Source organism: Amblyraja radiata, chromosome 46, assembly GCF_010909765.2.
Source record: "Amblyraja radiata isolate CabotCenter1 chromosome 46, sAmbRad1.1.pri, whole genome shotgun sequence".
NCBI lineage: Eukaryota > Metazoa > Chordata > Chondrichthyes > Rajiformes > Rajidae > Amblyraja > Amblyraja radiata.
Window position 1 is genome coordinate 3424240 of NC_046001.1, and position 18125 is coordinate 3442364.

General features: G+C 45.4%; 2 protein-coding genes across 3 annotated transcripts in view; both read left to right on the top strand.

The window, feature by feature from the left end:
- The first annotated feature begins 1334 nt into the window (after positions 1–1334).
- On the top strand, positions 1335–5869 carry LOC116968759 (transcription factor Sp5-like). The gene is made up of 2 exons (XM_033015569.1): positions 1335–1420; positions 4595–5869. The coding sequence occupies exon 2, from the start codon at positions 4640–4642 to the stop codon at positions 5567–5569; it is 930 nt and encodes a 309-aa protein (XP_032871460.1). The 5' UTR covers positions 1335–1420; positions 4595–4639; the 3' UTR covers positions 5570–5869.
- A 9760-nt stretch (positions 5870–15629) lies between these two features.
- The window catches only part of LOC116968824 (Golgi reassembly-stacking protein 2-like), a 40381-nt gene continuing 37885 nt past the window's right edge, over positions 15630–18125 (top strand). Inside the window, exon 1 of one of the 2 annotated variants that reach the window (XM_033015742.1) lies at positions 15630–15911. In XM_033015742.1, coding sequence (XP_032871633.1) covers positions 15849–15911 — 63 coding nt within the window. In that variant the 5' untranslated portion in view covers positions 15630–15848. The remainder of the gene's footprint in view (positions 15912–18125) is intronic. The other variant, XM_033015741.1, reaches the window with a different exon arrangement.

Consider the following 18125-nt stretch of genomic DNA (forward strand, 5'->3'; position numbering starts at 1 on the left):
TTGTTTCGTTTTGTATATTGTTTTTCTGAATTAAATTTATGTTGGTAAATTACAATTAAAACACAAAGTACTTGTGCTATAACTCCAGGATAAGCGTTCAAATAAGAAAACCAAGCCCAAAACCAAAGTATTATCCAACTAAATACACCAACTTACAATAAATGACTCCATAGGTGAAAGAAAAAGCATATTAATTCTCTTAATTCTCTTAAATTCATATTAATTCATATTAATTCTCTTAAAAAAAACTAATCCTGTAGACTGATTCCTGGTATGTCAGGACTTTCATATGAAGAAAGACTGGATAGACTCGGCTTGTACTCGCTAGAATTTAGAAGATTGAGGGGGGATCTTATAGAAACTTACAAAATTCTTAAGGGGTTGGACAGGCTAGATGCAGGAAGATTGTTCCCGATGTTGGGAAAGTCCAGAACAAGGGGTCACCGTTTAAGGATAAGGGGGAAGTCTTTTAGGACCGAGATGAGAAAAACATTTTTCTTCACACACAGAGAGTTGTGAATCTGTGGAATTCTCTGCCACAGAGGGTAGTTGAGGCCAGTTCATTGGCTATATTTAAGTGGGAGTTAAAAACATCTTGCTAAATGGCAGCAACTTCAAAACCATAAGAATGCTGTAAATATACAGCTAATCTTCTACCCAACAAAAGATTTGAGGTTTGATATTATTTTTTGAGGTTAATGTATGGTTACAAAGGGAAATTTGAAAAAAAAGTTAGATTTGTTACTTTTAATGCATTTAGGTTTTATAGATGCTGGAAAGAGAGGAGGTAGCTAAATATTTCCAGCATCTTTCTTAAACATTATAGTTTTTATAGATAGCCATTGAAATGCCTTCAATTGCAAAAGTTTTCACTGCAAATGTTGAATGGGAAAATTTATTTAAAAAAGGTTACGTTTGTTACTTTTAACCCCACATTTGGATTTTATAGACACCCATCGTATTGCTTTCAATTGCAAGCGTTTTCATTGCAAACACTGAATGGGAATGATTTCCTGCGGGATGATTTAGCTCTTTGATCAAGTCAATCCAATTATCTTCGTCTGCAGAGATCTCCCAGATGGCAATGGCTTCGTCAGTCAGTGTCAATCAATCTAAGAGGTTGTGTAGCCCTGACTTCCTATCACAGAGGTCTATCAATGCTGGCGGACAGTGAGCCAGACACCTCCTCCTTTCGAAGTCCATTCATTTTAAGGATCTGACGCTTGATTGAAACGTGCCCAAGCCATTCAAATCACTGCAAGGCGGTTAACTTCAAACGCCTTGACTTTTATTGGCCCCCAAAAAACCCCAGATTATATTCAAATGAACAGAGTGTGATCAGAAGCAAAGTTTTTTCCCCTTTCTGTAGTCAGTTTTACCTGGAAAAAACACCGCGGTGAGGTGCAGACAAGATTGACTGGTGAGTGGTCGCTGCCGGTCCGATCAAGATTATTATCCACAAGCGTTTCTGCAGGTCATGTCGTTTAAAATCCATTCATTTTTAGCTTTTTTTTAATCAAAAGTATTTTCTTCCTGCTGCAGCATGTATGCTAACTGTAGGCTGAGTTCCCCTCTTTTCTGTAAAAATGCATCTTGTTTACAATGTTTACCAAGCACGTTGCCAGCGGTTTATAACGAGACGTTATTAACAGCCGGTTTATTAGTGAAGTAAAGGTAAGACAAAAGTGCTGGAGAAACTGAGCGGGTGCAGCAGCATCTATGGAGCGAAGGAAATGGGCAACGTTTCGGGCCGAAACCCTTCTTCAGACCGAAGTGAATTAGTGAATTAACATTGGTCATTCTGACAATCACCCCAACTTCATTTGTTCTTGGGGCACGGGATTTTTTTTGTTTGTTTGTTGTTGTTGTTGGATTTTTTTAAACATTTAAATTGTTTCCCTTTTCAATTAACCGATTGAACTTGCGTTTGCGTGTTATTTGTAAACTTTGAGATACTCGGGTTAAATAAATGTTACATTTTAACTTTTTATCCCGAAGATAGATAGACACAAAAAGTTGGAGTAACTCAGCGAGACAGGCAGCATCTCTGGAGAGAAGGAATGGGTCGAGAGTAAATAATCCATATCTATTCTCGTGACAGGAAACTAAGGAAAGGCTTTCTCGATGTAACATTTTTAAACGGAATGCGGATGTATTGGTAACGTTGGAATTAGTCTTTTTCTCCTTAAACTAAAGTCAGCGGTTTCTCGTATTCTTTTGGCGGTGTGTTATTAAAATCGGCAGCCAGGTGTGTGTGGCTGTAACTAAATGAATTTATACGCAGGAAAGATTTTGCTTGTCCCAGTTGAAGAATAGTTGACCAGCTTGTGAGCAAAGATCCTATAGCGAGCTCCGCTATAGGATCTTTGCTTGTGAGGGGACAAGAGGGGAAATCACTATGCCCTTGCCATCTTAACATAATGGCAGGGATGAGAGGAAGTTAGTGAATTGGCTACCAATTCACAGTGAAGGTAACACTCGGCATCCTCTATGCACCGAGAGAGAAATAAACTAACTGTCCCACATTAGAGGGGAAATTAAATTTGCGTGCTTGAGGAATGGGTGTAGAGTCTGAATAAGGGTCCCGACCCGAAACGTCTCCTATCCATGTTCTCCAAACCAGTCTGAAGAAGGGGTTCGACCCGAAACGTCACCCATTCCTTCTCTCCAGCGATGCTGCCTGACCCGCTGAGTTACTCCTGCACTTTGTATCATCGTTTGTAAACCAACATTTGCATTTTTCTTGTTTCTAAATTGCACCAAGTTTCTTCGTTTTTGTGCACATGCATGATACTCGCAGCGCCAGATGAGGCCATTTGGCCCAACCCTATGCTACTGTTTTTTTCCTTCAAAAAATCTTTCCCGCTGTCCAAACTGCAATGTTTTCCCCTTTAAGTATTGATCTGTTATTTTGTACTTGCTGTTGAATTTGCAGCATCTGGCGGAACACTCCAAACCATAACGACTAACAATTAAGCTTCCTTAACAAAAACATCCCTTTGCTGTTTGTGAATTGCATCTGTGAGTTATGGCTACTGGAACTGGCACTCCTGAGGGCTATTTCAGTTAAACAAATGGGCTCTGGGATTCAGAGAGAGGGAGACAGAAGGTGGCGGCAAGCGACGCGGAATCTGGAGAAACATTGGCTCGTTACATCGAGAACGCCTTTCCTTAGTGTCCTGTCATGAGAATAGATATTGGATTATTTTCTCTCGACCCGAAACGTTTCACAGAGTGCTGGAGTAACTCAGCGGGTCAAGCAGCATCTGTGGAGAACATGGATAGGTGACGTTTCACAGAGTGCTGGAGTAACTCAGCGGGTCAGGCAGCATCTGTGGAGAACATGGATAGGTGACGTTTCACAGAGTGCTGGAGTAACTCAGCGGGTCAGGCAGCATCTGTGGAAAACATGGATAGGTGACGTTTCACAGAGTGCTGGAGTAACTCAGCGGGTCAGGCAGCATCTGTGGAGAACATGGATAGGTGACGTTTCACAGAGTGCTGGAGTAACTCAGCGGGTCAGGCAGCATCTGTGGAAAACATGGATAGGTGACGTTTCACAGAGTGCTGGAGTAACTCAGCGGGTCAGGCAGCATCTGTGGAGAACATGGATAGGTGACATTTCACAGAGTGCTGGAGTAACTCAGTGGGTCAGGCAGCATCTGTGGAGAACATGGATAGGTGACATTTCACAGAGTGCTGGAGTAACTCAGTGGGTCAGGCAGCATCTGTGGAGAACATGGCTAGGTGATGTTTTGGGTTGGGACCCTTCTTCAAACCAATCTATACAATATGAGGTGCTGTTCCTCTCGTTTGCATTTGGCCACCCCCTGGCAGTGGAGGAGGCCGAGAACTGGTCGTTGTGGGAATGGGAAGAGGGATTAAAATGACTGGCAACCAGGATATCCAGATGGCCACAGTAAACAAGGGGTAGGGAATCGGCAAACCAGTCGCCTAGTCTGTGTTCGATCTCTGCGATGTAGAGTAGGAAACGCATTTGAGAAGGTGCTGATGAATCTTTGTCTCGCTTGGAAGGGCTGTTTACTTCCCTGGATGGAGTGAGGGATGAGGTGTCGGGCCAGTGTCGCGCCGCTTATATTTTTGCAGGGATATCACTAATCACATCATAGGTTTATGGGTTGGGGGGAAAGATTTAATGGCCTGTCCCACTTTCACAACCTAATTCACAACCTTTTTTACTCGTGCACATTTTTCATCGTGCTAGAAAAAACGCCCCGACCTACTTGATGCCACGAGTACCTAAGACTAGCATCATGACCTCCTACCTACGACCTCTTTACGACCATGCTGCGAGTATGAGTCAAGGGCAAACTCGGCAGAGGTTGTGAAAGTGGGACAGGCCCTTTAAGAGGAACATGAAGGGTAACTTTTTTTTACACAAAGGGTGGTGGGTGTATGGATCAAGTTACTGGAGGAGATAGCTGAGGAAAGTACTGAGTTACTCCACATTTTTGTGTCTATCTTTGGTTTAAACCAGCATCTGCGTTTCATTCCTACAAATTCAATTCACTTTCCTTTTTAACTATCTTTTTTGCTGAGTTCCAAAGTTGATTTTTTATTTTTTATTTTATAGGACCAAAGACTAAATTATCCTCCAGAATCTGTAAGGGGTTCGTCCATGTTGAATGCCACCTGTGGAAGAGTAGGGCAAGTTGGACCAACCTCTGCAGCCATTCCCCAGTTCCAATATGACTCGCCGATGGGGTCCAAGTCTGGAATGTTTCAGTTTTGGAGCAATGATGCCTTTGGAAGCTCTCACACGATGTCCTTCAGTCCTCCAAAGGCTCAGTATGCTCTTGGGACAGCGCCATCAGCTTTGGGATCACAGGAGCTTTCCCTGACCCCTCCAACAGAATCGGTCTACACTTATGAGTTGTCTTCTCTGAAGATCCTGACTACTTCAGTTTTGGAAAGTTCGGCCTATCCTTACCCCGAAGCTAACGGAATTGCTCCGAGCTTCCCCAACCTTATTCCCAGTTCTTCAGCGTTGCCAAATAGACATGTATCGCCCGGTCATCCTGACGAAATTCCATGGTGGAGCATGCAAGAGCCCAGTCCTGTCAATCCTCACCATCTCCCGTTTGGAAGAGCTGTGGTTTTGGGCCATCAAAGCCAATTGCCATCTACTTTCCTTCAGAGCTCTTCCAAAGGTCTTCTGAACTGTGCCAGGCGCTGTCGGAGATGCAGGTGCCCCAACTGTCAGTCTCCAGGCAGTAGTAAAGACCAGGGTAAGAAGAAGCAGCACGTCTGCCACGTTCCTGGCTGTGGCAAAGTCTATGGAAAGACCTCCCACCTGAAAGCCCACCTGAGGTGGCACGCTGGAGAACGCCCCTTTGTTTGCAACTGGCTGTTTTGCGGGAAGAGCTTCACCAGGTCTGACGAGTTGCAGAGACACCTGAGAACTCACACTGGGGAGAAACGCTTCTGCTGTCAGGAATGTGGCAAGCGGTTCATGAGGAGTGACCACCTCTCCAAGCACACCAAAACCCATCAGAATAAACGGATGAAACACCATGGAGTGAGTCTGGCAAACATCAAAATGGAGTGAGGGAGAAAGCTGAGCTTTGCTGATGGCCTCGTGAATCAGCGCATGAGATGGAGTTGGGATCGAGACGTGCTATCGGCAAAGTCCTAGCTTAACTGCCTGGTCTGTGTTAAGTTGAGTGATCTTGGCCAAGGGTAGCAATAAGGAATACTGAATCTGTCCTTGGGCTTGGGAAGTGAAAAATCAATTCGGGATCCTGGGAACTGGGCCTTTGTGCATTTGAGTGGGGCTAGGTTGGATCGAGCCTCTGATACCTTCCCATATCTCGGCCCTGCACCAGCGGTTAACTATTCTTTCAACTTAACTAGGTGAAGTTCTGGATGTTCTGGATACTTGCATTAGTAACCACTTCAGTGAGGGAGGGGGGGGGAGGGCGGTGAAGATGAAAGCTGGAGCAAAAAGAATGAAGGATCAGAATCAGACAGAAGAATTAAACTTTGGGCAGTGCAAATAATTTAAAAAAAGATGATGAAACAGGAAATAAAAATACTTTGGGCTGAAGGAGGCAAGACTCAATGGAAACTTCATACCTGGAGTTTGGAAGAAGATTCTCTAAAGTGGTTTGGAAGAAGTTACTAACTGATCGGCACCTTCAAATAAACAACACTTGAAGGGAAAAGTCGCGACTAAATTTTAGCAAAAGACATTTTGAAGGTTGCATCCAATTAAATGTTAATTTATGAACAACCCGATACGGGTGCAACATCTATCCTGCATGCGACTGTGTGAAATCTTCTTTAAAGACGAAATGATTTTTGGCCTCAGTACATGATGTGCGCTGCATCCTGAGACAATGTTCCTGGAAGTTGAGCCAATTTTTCCAAAAGAACCAATTTGGCTGAGATCTCGTGTGTTGTATTTGATTGTACACTTTATTTTAAGAAATTTATGATTGACTTTATTCCTCTTTTGACAACCGATCTAACATTATTTTAATTGACAAATGCGTGCTGCGTAAGGTATATCAATAAAAGGAGCAAATTACTTTTGAAACTTGCCTATATTTTAAGATTTGTATTGATGGTCCATTATTGGGGAAACGATTTAGATTCTTGAACCCATGCTGCACAATATAATGGGTGGATCCATTGCATTGGGTGGAGTTTAGACCCCTGCTATATGTTGAATTGCCTGATCTTGCATGACGCATTAGTAGAAATATTCGCTTTAGCACAAGTGGGCTCAAAGGAGAGGACTAAAACCTCATCCTGTCATTACTGAGTAAGCAAATTTTGTATTTTTTTTTGTCCCCAGTTACATTCCCTTCACAAAACTGCTTTAATTAATCTACATAGAAATGAGGAACTGTAGATGCTGTTTATATTTTTTTTAAAGGCACAAAATGCTGGAGTAACTCAGTGGGCCAGGCAGCATCTCTGGAGAATATGGATAGGTGACATTTCTGATTTCAGACTCTGTCTGAAGAAGGGTCCCAACCTGAAGTAAGTAAGTTTATTGGCCAAGTATTCACATACAAGGAATTTGCCTTGGTGCTCCGCCCACAAGTAACAACATGACATACAGTGACAGTTACGAATGACTCAGAAAACACTAAACATTAATAATAATAAGACATTAATGATCATTGTTGACATCATTGATCAAGCATGTGAACCAACAAAATACCAGATCAAATGGAGACTACAGATTTTTGGCTGTTGAGTAGAGCAACTACTCGTGGATAAAAATTGTTTTTATGTCTGGCTGTGGCAGCTTTGACAATCCGGAGTCGCCTTCCAGAGGGAAGTGATTCAAAGAGTTTGTGGCCAGGGTGAGAGGGATCAGAGATGATCTTGCCCGCTCGCTTCCTGGCCCTTGCAGTGTACAGTTCATCAATGGAGGGAAACATCACATATTGAAGTTCTCTAGAGATGCTGCCCACAACCTACTCCCAGATAGAAATTCCTGATGTCTGAAGGTCTCCTCAAAATGAAGCTCTAATTCCCACAGGTCTGTCCTGACCCAAGCCCCAAATCGCTTTGATCTCCCAATTCTGAAGCTGCAATGGCCACAGACCTGAAGCTGACAATCAGACAAGCATTGAGAATAAATCATAGGAAACACTGCACCCAGGAGGCAACTGATGACTCTGTTGGATGAAGAACAAGGGCGTATGCAAAACCAAACCCACCAAAAGAGTTGAAGGTGATCAAACTGGCACCGCAGTGGTGCAGCTGGTGGAGCTGCCATCTCACAGCTCTAGAGACCCGGGCTCCATCCTGAGCTCGGAGCGGTGCTATCTGTGTGTGGAGTCTGCACGTTCTCCCGCTTGAGATCCCTCCGGGTGCTCCGGTTTCCTTCCATGTCGCAAAGACACTTGCGTTTATGGATTAATTGGCCTCTATAAAGAAATATTGCCCCTTGTGTGTATTGGGTAAGTGGGATAACATGGAACTAGTGTGAACGGGTGATCGATGGCTGGCATGGATTCGGTGGGCCAAATGGCCTGTTTCCATGCTGTATATCTAAACTGAAACATCCGGAGAATGTGAGGCTGAATAATCGAAGTAATTTATCCACGTTCCATACTATATCTAAAATGAATGGAAGTATTAGCTGGAAAGCAAAGGTCTTGATCTGAAACATCACCTACCCATGTTCTCAAGGAATGCTGCCCGACCTGCTGCGTTACACCAGCACTTTTGTATATTATGCATCTGCAGTTCTTTGTTTCTACACGGTAGTGCAGCGGTAGAGATACCGCCTTGCAGTGCTACAGCGCCAGAGAACCGGGTTCGATCCCTACTACGGGTGCTGTCTGTACGGAGTTTGTACGTTCTCCCCGTAACCACATGGGTTCTCTCCGAGATTCCTCTCACACTCAACACGTACAGGTTTGTAGTTAAATTGGCTTGGCACAAAAGTACACTGTCCCTACTATGTGTGGGACAGTGTTAAAGTGCAGGGATCGCTGGTCGGTGTGGACTCAGTGGGGGACGGGGCTGTTTCCACGCTGTATCTCTAAATGAAACTTTGAAAATCAATTGACTAACTGCCCAATGCTAATTCCTTGCTTTCAATTGACATTTATGTAAATGTCAGTGTGAAAATTGTGGCAACACTGCTTAGAAGTGGCAAATTAGTTCTCTCTCTGCTTCACTCTTGAGAAATGCTTGCAATTGTTACCTCCCATTAGAGCATGCCTGCTGAGGACTGTGTTTCAAGAAGTAACACAAAGCATCCTGTGCCAATAAAGATGTAGAACAATGTCTTTCTGACAGGTGTCAGATGCTCTATAATTAAACACAAGCATGCTTTTACTAAGGATCAAACTAATGTGTACATATAATCTTCAGCTTGCTTACAAAGGCACACTTTTACTGCGTATTATTACAAAGAGTGCCTTTGTAATCATGAAACGTCCAACAAAGTAAGCCAGCAAAAATGCTTTAAGTTCAACTGTTCATGCAGCAAGGAGAGTTTCTGGTTACAACGTGTATAAGTCCCTGTTCTCCAATTTTTACAAAAATCTTTGAAACGCCAGCTCTTTTATTGTGTTCTCACTCTTATCCTCTTCCAGTTTGCTTTCTGTGACGTGTCCCTCCTGTGAAGAAGGATGCCTCCAGGTGCAGCATTCCCTCAGTACTGCACTGGAAACATCAGTCGGGAATCTCGAACCTGTGACGTGCATTTGCAGGCAAGACTGCAGATCCACAGTCGCGGCAGGAGATCTGATTCCCTGGGCTGGAACCACATTTCCTTCTGTGTGAGAAGGTCACGAGTTCAAGGCTCACTGCAGACCGTAAACATTGAGACTTCAATGTAGCGCTGAGTAAAGTGCTAATAGGGACGACAGATGGCACAATGGGCTAAGTGTTCGGCTGGCAACCGGAAGGTAGCCGGTTCGAATCCCGCTTGGAGTGCATACTGTCGTTGTGTCCTTGGGCAAGACCCTTCACCCACCTTTGCCTGTGTGTGAATGTGTGTAAATGTGTGTGAGTGATTGGTGGTGGTCGGAGGGGCCGTAGGCGCAGATTGGCAGCCACGCTTCCGTCAGTCTGCCCCAGGGCAGCTGTGGCTACAGAAGTAGCTTACCACCACCGAGTGTGACTGAGGAGTGAATGAATAATGCGATGTAAAGCGCCTTGAGTATTAGAAAGGCGCTATATAAATCCCATCCATTATTATTATTATTAATTGTGAGAGGTGCTGCCCTAAGGAATCCTAGAACAGAGCAGCAGATAAAGAGGCCATTCAGTCCACCAAGTTATGGAGTCGTACAGCAGAGAGACAGGCCATTTGACCCAACTGTCCGCTCCAACCAAGATGCCTCATCTAAGCTAGTCCCATGTTTGGTCCACATCCCTCTTCCCTGCTCACATGCCATTTAAACATTGTAATTGTACCCAAAGATCCTATAGCAAGCAAGATAGCCCACTCGACGAAAAAGACGTAGTACGGTCATGGGCAGATTCATGGGGAATTTTCGGCCCCATTTCCGTAACCGGCTTCCGTCTCCGCACCAAAGATCCCGTAGCGGAGCAAAGATACTAGCGCGGGGACGGAAGCCGGTTACGGAAACATCCTCGTAAAAATAAAAGTTATTTGGTAAAAATCTTCTCCTCATTTTCAGAATTATAATTTATTAACACAAACTGTTCCCCCGCAACGTTGATTACACTGCGAGTCGGGTCGGGTTACTGAAATGGATGATAAAAAGGCCCACGTTCCACTCCGTTGTGTACTACACGTCAGCCCATTGCATTTAGAAGGAGTGGTCTATCTTGCTCCGCTATAGGATCTTTGATTGTACCCATCTCTGCCACTTCCTCTGGCAGCTCATTCCATATACCCTTGTGTGAAAAACCTGCCCCTCTGGTTCCTTTTAAATCTTTCACTAGGAAAACTACTGTGAGCATTCACCTTAACTATATTCCTTATGATTTTATGTACTGTAAGGTCTCCCCTCAACCTCCTACACTCCAAGGGAAGAAGTCCCAGCCTATCCAGTCTCTTTTTATAACTAAAGCCATCTAGTCCGAGCAATATTTTGTGAATCTTTTCTGCACCTTTTCCAGCTTAATGGCATCCTTCCTATTGTGTGGCGACCAGAACTGCACACAAAACTCTGTGTTTAGTTTAGAGATACAGCGCGGAAACAGGCCCTTCGGTCCACCGGGTCCGCGCCGACCAGCGATCCCCGCACATTAACACTGTCCTACACCCACTAGGGACAATTTTTACATTTACCAAGCCAATTAACCAACAAACCTATACGTCTTTGAAGTGTGGGAGGAAACCGAAGATCTCGGAGAAAACCCACGCAGGTCATGGGGAGAATGTACAAACTCCGTACAGACAGCACCCGTAGTCGGGATCGAACCCGGGTCTATGGGCGCTGCATTCGCTGTAAGGCTGCAACTCTACTGCTGTGCCACCGTAACCGCCCTGTCACCAAGCTGTGTGGTCCTCAGCAACTTATACTGTTGTAACACAACATCCCAACTCCTGTACTCGGTGCTCTGACTGATGAAGGCAAGCGTACCCCATGACTTCTTCAACATCCTGTCTACCCATGTCTACATAAGTTCCTTCCATCCAGTTGTCACAGATAATTTGGATTTTCAAAAAGCCTTTGACAAGATACAGTAGCCTCCAAAGAATGTGGTGGCAAGCAACATAGAAGGATGGATTACAAGCTGCCTTCAAGAGTGTGGGAGTAAAGGGTTAATTTTCACTGTGAAAGAATGTAGATAGTGGTTTTCCACAAGGGTCCATGTTGCCTCATAACTCTGAATGTGATGCTGACCTGAGCTCCATTGCTGTCTGTGTGGTGTTTGCACATTCTCTTTGTGACTGCATGAGTTTCTCTGGGTGCTTCCAGTTACATCCCATGTTACACGCCAGCGGTATGAACATTGACTTCTCTAATTTCACATAGCCCTTGCTTTCTCCCTCCTTCCCCTCCCCCTTCCCAGCTCTCCCACAAAGCCTACTGTCTCCACCTCTTCCTTTCTTTTTCCCACCCCCGACATCAGTCTGAAGAAGGGTCTCGACCCGAAACGTCGCCTATTTCTTCTCTCCATAGATGCTGCCTCACCCGCTGAGTTTCTCCAGCATTTTCTGTCTGCCTCCCATGTCCCAAAGACATGCAGGTTCGATGAGGTATCATTGTCAATTGTCCAACTCGAAGCTACCCCTGGTGTGCAGGCAAGTTGCACCCACACTGGGTCTGAACCCTGGAACTGCACTGTGGGAGCACTTTCACCAGAAGGACGGCAGCAGTCCAACAACGCGGCTCGCCCCCACCTTCATCGGGACAGTTAGAGATGGGAAATAAATAGTAGTAGTGAATAATAAAAAAAACTGTTTATGCCCAGTTTGGACATTTGGACAGGCATATTTCGATCATAATAACACCAGAAGATGAGTATGTGTCAAGGGGTCCAACAGGGCTGGTCCCCACACAATTTATACCAGAACACTGGTATAGCCTCAGAGGAGATTATTTATTCCCTTGTATTCAAGCTTTGAAACAAGACAGCAACTTGGGACCTTCTCTCATTGCTCCCTCTCTGTGATTCCTGCTACATGCTCTTTGACCATGTTGCGACCCAGACTCACTAGCACAGTCACATGTGCTTCCTCAGTACTTGCTTGTGCTGCCATCTTGTGCCACATGGCTTCCAGCTCTATTTGCAGGCCTCCCAGCTCGGACCCAGCCATGGTTCAAGGTGCCTTCACTCCATCCACCGCTTCTCGCAATGGTTCTCCATCAGTGAACTGTTCTCCATATTCTTTGCTCCCACCTATTTTCCAGCTTCCCCCCCCCCCCCCCCCCCCCACCACCACCACAATCACTCTGAAGAAGGGTTCCAGTCCAAAACGCACCTAACCATATTCTCCTGAGATGTCGCCGGACCTGCTTAGTTATTCCAGCACTTTATGTTCCAAACAACCCAACTCATGATTGCCTGATTCACAATTTGTTGATTGATCAGAGGCAAGTTATTACTTTTATTACCAAGTTAAAACTATTAGAACTAATAGACCCTGTAACTGCTTGAATGGTAATGATGTTCCTACCTTCAAAGGTCAAGGCCTAGGTTCACCATGCTGCCCTTAAGATCTCTGCTTTACTTGAAAGGCCTTCATCTGAGACGGATTAAGAGGAAAGGTTAATGTCGTTGTCTGACTGAGAAGAAACAGATGACTTTTAAAAGGTTTTATTTCCTTGATTTTCTAACCCATTAACCTCAGGAAGTGCTTCTGCATGGAGGAACAAAGCCAGGCGACTCGGGGTTAAGCTTGTGTCAGTAGTTGGATTCTGCAAAACTGACAGAGCTGCTTAACAGCTACCAAATGGAATAGTAATGTTAGTGTTAACTGGAACAAAGTACCACAAACAGGGACAGATGGGTCAAAGCTGTCAGAGGATTTGTGAAGTTTGGAACCAGCTTTTTCTCTTTGGTGCTTTAAGTCCTCTGCCATTCATAGAGGTGTGAGCTGGATACGGCAGCATAAAGGATGTTATTTGTATAAGGATCGGGTATCCAGGTTTGTGCTTGTGTTTGTGCTTGTAAATTGCCCGTGGACAATTGCCGCTGCTGCCAACGTTGATTCACCTTCCAAAGGCAGAGCTGGTAGTTTACAGTTACAGTTTAGTTTACTGTCACATGTACCGAGGTACAGAGAAAATCTTTTGCTGCGTGCTAACCAGTCAGCAGAAAGACAATACATGATTACAATCCAGCCATTTACAGTGTATAGGTACATGATAAGGGAATAACGTTTAGTGCAAGGTAAAGCCAGCAAAGACCGATCAAGGATAGTCCGAGGGTCACCAAAGAGTTAGATAGTAGATGTCGCTGCAAACGTGCGTACCTCATGCGAACATTTTTCCCTGTCCATTGCAAGGCACCAGCCGGGTTAGCAAGGGAATGGGTTGCAGGTGAATGGGTCGTGGATCAGGTATGCAGCGCTGCACAAGACTCTGCACAAGACTGCAGGAAGTTGAGGAGAGTTGTGAATGTAGCCCAGTCCATCACACAGACCAGCCTCCCCCCTTCGACTAATGACTTAGACGAAGAGGCCATGTGCATTTTATCCACATTTGCTTGACGCTATAAAGTTGGGAGGATGCAGAGTCGGCGAATCCCTCAGAGTAGTGGTCGGGTCTGTTTCTACCCCATTTCACCATGCAGAATCTTATGGCAAATGCTCAGTTCCCAATGCAGGACACGCAGACACCACCAATCCAGTGCCTTCATAGGTAGACAAAAGTGCTGGAGAAACTCAGCGGGTGAGGCAGCATCTATGGAGCGAAGGAAATAGGCAACGTTTCAGGACGAAACGTTGCCTATTTCCTTCGCTCCATAGATGCTGCCTCACCCGCTGAGTTTCTCCAGCATTTTTGTCTACCTTTGATTTTCCAGCATCTGCAGTTCCTTCTTAAACAGTGCCTTCATAGGTCTGGCTGACACACTTTCAGGAGCTTTGAGGGTTCTCGGACATCTCATCCTCCAATGATCAATGATCAGGATCACTGAGGTGCCACAAAGGATCACTGAGGTGCCACTGTGGTAAATACAAAGTAATCTGACTCTAACTACCCCATTAACCTATTTCATAAGTGATTGGAGTAGAATTAGGCCAGTCGGTCCATCAAGTCTACTCTGCCATTCAATCATGGCTGATCTATCTTTAGAAACATAGAAACATAGAAATTAGGTGCAGGAGTAGGCCATTCGGCTCTTCGAGCCTGCACCACCATTCAATATGATCATGGCTGATCATCCAACTCAGTATCCCGTACCTGCCTTCTCTCCATACCCTCTGATCCCCTTAGCCACAAGGGCCACATCTAACTCCCTCTTAAATATAGCCAATGAACTGGCCTCGACTACCCTCTGTGGCAGAGAGTTCCAGAGATTCACCACTCTCTGTGTGAAAAAATTTCTTCTCATCTCGGTTTTAAAGGATTTCCCCCTTATCCTTGAGCTGTGACCCCTTGTCCTGGACTTCCTCAACATCGGGAGCAATCTTCCTGCATCTAGCCTGTCCAACCCCTTAAGAATTTTGTAAGTTTCTATAAGATCCCCTCTCTCTCCTCTTTACCTCTTAACCCCAATCTCACCCTGAGAGACCTCACCCTGCCAGAGATATTCCCTTTGTTCGACCCATCCCTCCTCCACCCTCTCTCCCACTGAAAACTAACGTATTCTCGCTTCTACCCAGCTTTAGTGTTTTAGTTTTAGAGATACAGCGTGGAAACAGACACTGAGTCCGCGCCGACCAGTGATCCCCGCACACTTGGGATAATTTACAATTTTTACCAAAGTTAATTTGTAGAATCTACTAAATCCCACGAGAGAAAGTAAAGAACAAACGACACTTAGCTCATTTATTCCGGGAGCCTCTTTTACCTTCATTCTCACTAATCATAACCCCTGTGCAGATAAGGCTTTGGAGTTGTTATTTAGCTCTTGTGGCTGGACCTTCTCGTGAGGCTGCTAGCGAGTCACCAGCGGTAACAGACAGTATGCAAATCCAACGTGGGCGTGAAGGCGCCACAAATTAACCTGCAAACCTGCACGTCTTTGGAGTGTGGGAGGAAACCAGAGCACCCGGAGAAAACCCACTCAGTCACAGGGAAAACGTGCAAACTCCGTGCAGGCAGCACCCGTGGTCTGGATCGAACCCGGGTCTCTGGTGCTGTGAGGCAGCTCTGAGGAAGAGTCTCAGACCTGAAACATTAATGCCCCTGTCCCACTTAGGAAACCTGAATAGAAACCTCTGGAGACCTTGCGCCCCACCCAAGGTTTCCGTGCGGTTCCTGGAGGTTGCAGGAGGTTGCAGATAATGGAAGCAGGTAGGGAGACTGACAAAAACCTCCGGGAACCGCACGGAAACCTTGGGTGGGGCGCAAGGTCTCCAGAGGTTTCCGTTCAGGTTTCCTAAGTGGGACAGGGGCATTGAACTCTGCCACTCCCTCCACAGAGGCTGCCTGACCTGCTGAGTGTTCTCCAGCATCTTTGGTTTTCATCTGCCACGTTGCTAAGATACCAGGAGATCCCGCCTTCCCGGGGCTTGGCCAATGGAAGCAGGCGTTATTTGGACGCCGGGTGTGACTGGGGGAGGGGGTGGGCGGGCTGGCTGGCAGCTGGAGTCGCTCGGTCGTCGAGTTCCCCCCCGGTCGGACTGGACGCTCTCCTCACCCGCCCCCATCCCCCCCCCTCCCCGTCTCCCCTTTCCCCCGGATACGCGCGGACAGGACAGGACAGGAGCGGAGCCCCGGCGGGCTGCTTTCTTCAAGCTTCGGCCCGATCGGAGAGAGGCGCCGATGGGAGGCTCGCAGAGCGCGGCGTTCCCCGGTGGCAGGACAGAGGGATTCCATGTCCTCCGGGTACGTACAGCTGCTCCACGGGCTTTGGGGGGGAGGCGGGAGCTCCGGCCGGAGAGCCATCGAGCCCCGGCTCAAAATGTCCAGCGTCTTTACCGCCATCTACCACCGGGTGGATGTGGACTGAGCATTCATGAATCGTTGCTTGGACAGCGTGGCTGCACACGGGACCTCTCAGTCCCTCCCTTCCATTCGCTTCAAATTGGGGCTTAAACCTGTTTTTTTTATTTAATGAGGTCTCCTCTTTGCAGGAAGAATAATTCTGACCGGAGACCGAAGTCCTGTTTGGCGAGAGGGGAGTGGTTGGGAGCTGAAATGCTTTGATGTAAATTCCACATCAAATAATTGGTTCCTTCAACTCTCCATTAAGCAAGAGTTTCCACTTGTCCTGATTTTCATCCCGGGTTCTGGAAATTTCCATGTTGTAAACAATCGGGGTGACTATGATGTAAAAACAAATCATCTCATTTACTTCATAGCTCTTCTCCATAAATGCAGTGTTAAAATGTCCGATTCCTGTCAGTTGTCCTGTGATGTTCATCTTTTATTTTTATTAACTATTTCAAGCGATGGTCTTGCCTTTTGCCTTTCGTTTTTTGAGTTAATTGAAGATGGTATGCATCTCCTCTGCTTGGTGCTGCTACCAGGTTGCAAATGACTTCCCAATGTGTACGCAGTGAAGTTCCTTGGATGACTTTGACTATGTTTTACTGGCAATAGTTTAGAAGAGTCCAGACGCAGCTGATGATTGCACATTCCAAGCTAATATTATCCCTTTGTGTAATAAGTAATGGTAAAGTTAGCAGGTTAACTTTCTTCCTGACCTCACAGCTGCGGAATAGCTTGTTTTAAAGTGCCTTTCGTCTTTGGCCAAATAAAGATGGAAATGTATCGATGTGGCAAGTGTTGATCTATTAATGTTGTCCCAGTTCCAAGTGTAAATCTAAAAGGAAGATGAAATGAAAGAAGCTTTTCTTTTCCCCTCCCTTTTCATCCAAAGTGCATTGGAGCTACAAAACTGTAATTATTTAAATAATCATCATCCAGCAGAACTGTGGGAGGTCCTCTGGCCCATGCCAGCTATTTGAAAGATTTATTCAATTAGTGTAATTCCTCTGGCTTTAACCCTGTAGTACTGCAGAATTTTTCTTTTCAAATATATTATAGAATAATACAGCATGGAAGCAGTCCATTCCACCTGACCAGTTCTAGCTTCTGTACTAACTCTATCATCCAGTACTTTGTCTATTGCCTTCTCTGCCCAAGCAATTCAAGTGCTCATCTGAACATTACTTAAATGCTGTCAGCGACCCAGCCTCAGCCAATCTCTCGGGCAGTGAATTGCAAGAATTCACCACTCTCTGGGTGAGAAAGATACTCTTTGGATGCCATGTATGTTTCTTCCCCTTATCTTATAACCTGTGTCCTTTAGTTGTCTATCTCTGATATAGGGACAAGTTTCCTGCAGTCTATCCTGTCTGTACCCCTCCTAATTTTATGAGTCCATCGTATCCCCTTTTGATCTCCTCTACTCGAGGATGAATAGACCCAGCTTTTCCAGTCGCTCCTCATGAATGAATTGCCCCATCCAAAGCAACGACCTGGTGAATCCCTTGTGCATTCTCTCCAGCACTATCACATCCTTCCTATACCTTGGTGTCCAGAACTGCTTGCAGTACACCAAATGAATTCTGACCAAGGTTTTAAGAAGTTTGGGCATAACCTCCCTAATTCTGACCTCTATTCCCAAACCAATTAATGCCATTGTTCCATATATCTTCTTAACCTATCTGTGTTGCTATCTTCAAGGTTCTGGTGGACTTGAACTCCAAGGTCCATTCACAGTGTACGTATTAGCCTCATTAATGCTCCCACGATATATCACCTTACTTTTGTCTGGATTAAACTCCATCTGCCATTTGTCCGGCCATCTCACCAAAACATTGATATCTCTGGAGTATATATACCCAGCTTCCCTTTGAAAATTGCAATTGAATCGACTTCAACCACCAAAGAAGGGTCTCGACCCGAAACGTCACCCATTCCTATACCTATACCTCTGTCCTGCTGAGTTACTCCAACATTTTGTGTCTATCTCCGGTGTAAACCAGCACCTACAGTTCTTTCCTACACACCTTTCTGTAGTTTTTCAAGATGAGAGTCTTGCTGGCAAAGCCCATCCCTAATTGCCCTTGGTAATGGTGAGCCAGTTTCTTT

Excerpts from the sequence above, each read along its gene's own strand:
- LOC116968759 (XM_033015569.1), top strand. The coding sequence starts at position 4,640 with ATGTTGAATGCCACCTGTGGAAGAGTAGGGCAAGTTGGACCAACCTCT.